Below are 5,356 nucleotides of genomic sequence, written 5' to 3'. Positions count from 1 at the left end.
TGTGTGTGTGTGTGTGTGTGTGTGTGTGTGTGTGTGTGTGTGTGTGTGTGTGTGTGTGTGTGTGTGTGTGTGTGTGTGTGTGTGTGTGTGTGTGTGTGTGTGTGTGTGTGTGTGTGTGTGTGTGTGTGTGTGTGTGTGTGTGTGTGTGTGTGTGTGTGTGTGTGCGTGCGTGTGGTGAGTTTCAAGGCGCCCCCTCGAGTCGGCACTGGGAGGAGCGGGGAGGGGGGGCTTGAAACCGGCTCCCCGAGCGCTTGGAGTCATCGCGGAGCGCGAGCTCATTCCTGCAGCCGACGTCCACGAGACAGCAACTCTATAGTGGTCTGGGAGCCCAAACTATTAAGGACCTAAACCAGTGAGGACCCGACCAGTGCAACAATGGAAACTTTCTAACACGGATAACCTGGACATTATACGCTGTCGAGCTCCGCTTCCGGACGAAGTTCGGGTTGTTTTTCGTGCATGCGTAAAGCGTGGAGGACTTCTGCAGGACCACCGTAACTTCTGGACCCCCACCCCCACCCGGCACCAAAAGGCAGTAAGACCCCCCAACCCCCCACTTGCGCTGACCTTCATGGAGTAACCAACCTTATCAGACGCGGTTTGTTCGGTTTTCTTTCGGGTTCGTTCGGTTTTTGGGGTTCGGGTTCGTGGACTGAGTATGAATTATTTTTGCGCTCCTCCATTTTTGTGGAGAGTTGCGCGCGTCGCGCTGGGATAAGGAATGCAGCGGAGGAGACCGGAGACATTCAACCCAGATAAGGGCTTAATTCACCCGCTCATACTCACTCATTCATATCTATGATATAGTCGCTGAGTGGAAGTGCGCTTCCCCCCCCCCCCCCCATATTGACGTGTTACCGTGTTTTTACCGTATTAACGGCGGTGTGGTTCGCGGCTTTGGACTTCCCTAGAAAATACCTTAATTTAACCAGACCGTACTCCCTATATTCAATAGTCACTGAGTGGGAGTGCGTCTTTTTACCGTGTTAACGCATCTCTACCCTATTAACGGCTGTGCGTTCGCGTCTTTTGGACCTTTTCGAGTCTCTGGAAAGTAGCAGACTTTGTGTGCCCCTTTATTTCACCCGGCCATACTCTATCTATAGTACGGTCACGGAGTAAGACGGCGTGTTTTTGCCGTATTAGCGCGTTTTTACCCTACGTACGGCGGTGCGGTCCGCGTCTTTCGGACCTTCTCGCCCATCGGGTTCTCCCGTCGCGGACTTCTCGCTCCCCTTTCCCCTCTGCCATGATGGCGCCGTGGACTCAGACCCGTGCGTGCGTGTGGCTCACGCGCTACATGCTCCTGACCGCGCTGCTCGCGCCCCTCCTCGCCTCGCAGTACCACGGTGAGAAGGGCATCTCTATCCCGGAGCACGGCTTCTGCCAGCCCATCTCCATCCCCCTGTGCACGGACATCGCCTACAACCAGACCATCATGCCCAACCTGCTGGGTCACACCAACCAGGAGGACGCCGGGCTGGAGGTGCACCAGTTCTACCCGCTGGTGAAGGTGCAGTGCTCCCTGGACCTCAAGTTCTTCCTGTGCTCCATGTACGCCCCGGTGTGCACGGTCCTGGAACAGGCCATCCCGCCCTGCCGCTCCCTGTGTGAGCGCGCCCGCCAGGGCTGCGAGGCGCTCATGAACAAGTTCGGCTTCCAGTGGCCGGAGCGACTGCGCTGCGAGAACTTCCCGGTCCACGGCGCCGGGGAGATCTGTGTGGGGCAGAACACGACGGACTCGGACTCGTCGCCGCCGGCGTCGGCCTCTCGCCCGACGCCGCACCTCCCCGACCTGGTGACGCTCCCGCCCTTCAGCGGCCGCGGCCCCAAGCCGTTCTCCTGCCCGCTACAGCTCCAGGTGCCCTCGTACCTGAACTATAACTTCATGGGCGTGAAGGACTGCGGCGCCCCCTGCGAGCTCGCCAAGCCCCACGGCCTCATGTACTTCAGGGAGGAGGAGCTGAAGTTTGGGAAGCTTTGGGTGGGCGTTTGGTCGATCCTGTGCTGCGTGAGCACCCTGTTCACCGTGCTCACCTATCTGGTGGACATGAGGCGGTTCCGCTACCCTGAGCGGCCCATCATCTTCCTGTCGGGCTGTTACTTCATGGTGGCGGTGGTCTACACGGCCGGCTTCTTCCTGGACGACAAGGCGGTCTGCATCGACAAGTTCAAGGAGGACGGGTACCGCACGGTGGCCCAGGGCACCAAGAAGGAGGGCTGCACCATCCTCTTCATGATCCTGTACTTCTTCGGAATGGCGTCGTCCATCTGGTGGGTCATTCTGTCCCTGACCTGGTTCCTCTCGGCGGGGATGAAGTGGGGCCACGAGGCCATCGAGGCCAACTCCCAGTACTTCCACCTGGCGGCGTGGGCGGTGCCCGCCGTGAAGACCATCACCATCCTGGCCATGGGCCAGGTGGACGGCGACCTCCTCACGGGCGTCTGCTACGTGGGCATCCACGACGTGGACTCGCTGCGGGGCTTCGTGCTGGCGCCGCTCTTCGTCTACCTCTTCATCGGGACGTCCTTCCTGCTGGCGGGCTTCGTGTCCCTGTTCCGGATCCGGACCATCATGAAGCACGACGGCACCAAGACGGAGAAGCTGGAGAAGCTGATGGTGCGCATCGGGGTGTTCTCTGTGCTGTACACGGTGCCCGCCACCATCGTCATCGCCTGCTACTTCTACGAGCAGGCCTTCCGGCCGCAGTGGGAGCGCACGTGGCACCAGCAGACGTGTAAGCGCTTCGCCGTGCCCTGCCCGGCGGGGGACTTCGCCCCGGTCACCCCCGACTTCACGGTCTTCATGATCAAGTACCTGATGACCATGATCGTGGGGATCACGTCGGGGTTCTGGATCTGGTCGGGGAAGACGCTGCAGTCCTGGAGGAGGTTCTACCGCAGGTTGACTAATAGCGCGCAGGGCGAGACCACCGTCTAGACCCTCCCCCCCTTTGCCAACAGGACTGTAGGCCTGTTGGCGAGAGGGGGTCGGGGAGGGGGGGGACGAACAGTTAGAAGGACTAAAAGGACCTGTGGATTTATTGGAGCTTGAGTCAAGGACGTGGGTTCACACACACACACACACACACACATGCACACGGCGGGCGTTGAGGATCTGAGGAGATGGATTCTGTAAGAGGGTGTTCTGCCAGAGTGTCCTGTGAGAGGAGTGTGTCCTCCAGAAATGTGTTCGAGAGGAGTGTTTCCTCAAAGAGTATCCTCCAAAGAGTGATCTCCTCAAAGAGTGTTCTCAAGAAACGTTAGTTCCCTCCTGGCCTGACTCAGAGGGTCTGTGGTCCTCCCCCGGTCCTGAACCGCCCTCAGTTCCCCCTGGGACCCCCGACGCCAAGACGTTCTCTACGGTACCTCACTGAGGACCCCCCCCTCCACGTCTCAAAGACTGATTTCTATTTTTCTAGTCCCCCCGTGGACAAAGCGATGACGTCTGTACGGAGTGAGCCCCTCACGCCACATTAAGTGTTCCTGTTCTGTTTCTCTTCGTGGTTTTGTTTTGTTCACCGACGGACTGTGACCGGACGGTATGGATGTGGTCTTCAGCGGACCTTGGTGTGGGTCTCGAACCCTCAACCCTAAACTAAAGCCCATCCACTGTCCTAACGGCACTAAGATGGCCGCCGCCGGGGCAGACTTAAGTTTTTTTTTATTTTGCCCATTCCTTACACTCCTGTGTGGTTCTTTTTCAAGTATTCTTTTCCAAGTTTATGGTGCTGCTAATTTCATATTTGTTTAGCGCAGGCTATCTCGCTTAGCACAGGCTAGTTTAGCACAGGCTCGCTCGGCACAGCCTAGCTCAGCCACGATCTTAAAAACAACTGAAGAATTTCACCATTCACACACAAACACATCTTTTCTAAAAACCTGTTATGGAAAATATCAGAAAATCTGCCTCATTTTAAACGCTGAACATAATTTGTAAATATACACTCGTTGACAGAACATATGTATTTATAAGATTTTTTTTTTAGAAAACCTTGTTTTTTTCTTTAAGGACTTTTTTTTGATGCGCAGCAAGTTGTACCTGTACAGTTTTACAAAATAAACAGTTTGTTAAAAAAAGTCTGCTCTCTGGTGTGTTTATTGGACTGTTTAGACTCCTAAAAACTAAACTCTGACTGATGTATGTTGCACTTAAAAACAGTACTTGGCGTGGTATAGCGTCTTACCCTAGCTATTGGTGTTATATACGGGGAATGGGTTAACCTAGTGATTGTTAGTACTATGAACCTCCTCACTGTTCCCACAGAGATATATTGTTGTTTTCCTTTTTTCTGACAAATGGACTTTTGGTAAGTCGCCAACCCTAACCCTTTACTAAGGGAATAGTTTTCCTATTTAGTAAGATAATTTTCATGTTAGTACTGAAGTTACTACTTCATTTCAAATGTAAATGTGAGTCAGTCTCCACAGAGTACAGTATGGTTAACAACGCGGTATTTAACTAGTTCAACTAGTACAGTATGGCTAACTACACATGTGTTTAACTATTTAACTATTACATCTCTGCAGAGTACAGTATGGCTAACAACGCATTCAACTAGTTACACATGTGCTTAAACTAGTTAAACCCGTGTAGTTGGCCACACTGTACTAGTTAAACCTCTGTTTCTGTCTCTGCACTGACGCCCTCTCAGAGCTCGTTCGGGGGGGCCAGGAGGAACACGTCGCAGGCTGGGGGGGAGAACGGCCCTGGAAGGCTTAGGCCGGCGTTCCGGGGCTGGAATTGGATCCATCATGCTCTCCTCCCCCGCCCTCCCCCGCCTCCCTTTGTCCCGGCCTCAGTATGTGGAGGAACAAGGCCTCCTGTGTCTCAGAGGACGGGTGCAGGCTGGAGGGAGAGGGTTAGAGGAAGTGGACTCTGAGCTGGGAGAGGGTCCAAAAAGACATGATGGGAGAAAAGCTCGTCTTCATTTTGATTAATTTTTTGTTGGAATGCCTACCTCCTACTTCCTACCCCCTAGCTCCTACTTCCTTCCTCCTCCTACTCCCGGCTTCCTTCCTCCTCTTACTCCTCCTACTCCCGGTTTTATAAAAATAATGATTTGAGAGAAGTCGCTCTTAAGTGTACTCTGATTTTGTTGTGATTCAAACGTAAAGTGAATTAATCTATAAGGTTCATAACTTGTTAATTTAATTTAATCGAACCCGTCTAAAGATCACAAGGTGCGTGTGTTTGTCTAATTGTGTGTGTGTGTGTCTAACTTCTAACTTTGTGTTTCTAACTTTATGTGTGTATGTTTAACTTTGTGTATTTCTAACTTTGTGTGTGTTTGTCTAACTGTGTGTGTGTGTGAGTGTGTCTCTCTAACTTCTGTGTTTCTAACTTTATGTGTGT

The 5,356-nt window shown here is 53.2% G+C and overlaps 1 protein-coding gene across 1 annotated transcript; it reads left to right on the top strand.

The window, feature by feature from the left end:
- The first annotated feature begins 233 nt into the window (after positions 1 to 233).
- LOC132461212 (frizzled-7-A-like) lies at positions 234 to 3,986 on the top strand. The gene has a single exon (XM_060056267.1). The coding sequence runs from the start codon at positions 1,250 to 1,252 to the stop codon at positions 2,939 to 2,941; it is 1,692 nt and encodes a 563-aa protein (XP_059912250.1). The 5' UTR covers positions 234 to 1,249; the 3' UTR covers positions 2,942 to 3,986.
- The last annotated feature ends 1,370 nt before the right edge of the window (positions 3,987 to 5,356 follow it).

This window comes from Gadus macrocephalus, chromosome 7 (genome assembly GCF_031168955.1).
Source record: "Gadus macrocephalus chromosome 7, ASM3116895v1".
Classification (NCBI taxonomy): Eukaryota; Metazoa; Chordata; class Actinopteri; order Gadiformes; family Gadidae; genus Gadus; species Gadus macrocephalus.
Note: the sequence above shows the minus strand (reverse complement) of the source record. Positions and strands in the feature narration are given on the sequence as shown.

Coding starts and splice junctions, on each gene's coding strand:
- LOC132461212 (XM_060056267.1), top strand. CDS start 1,250: ATGATGGCGCCGTGGACTCAGACCCGTGCGTGCGTGTGGCTCACGCGC.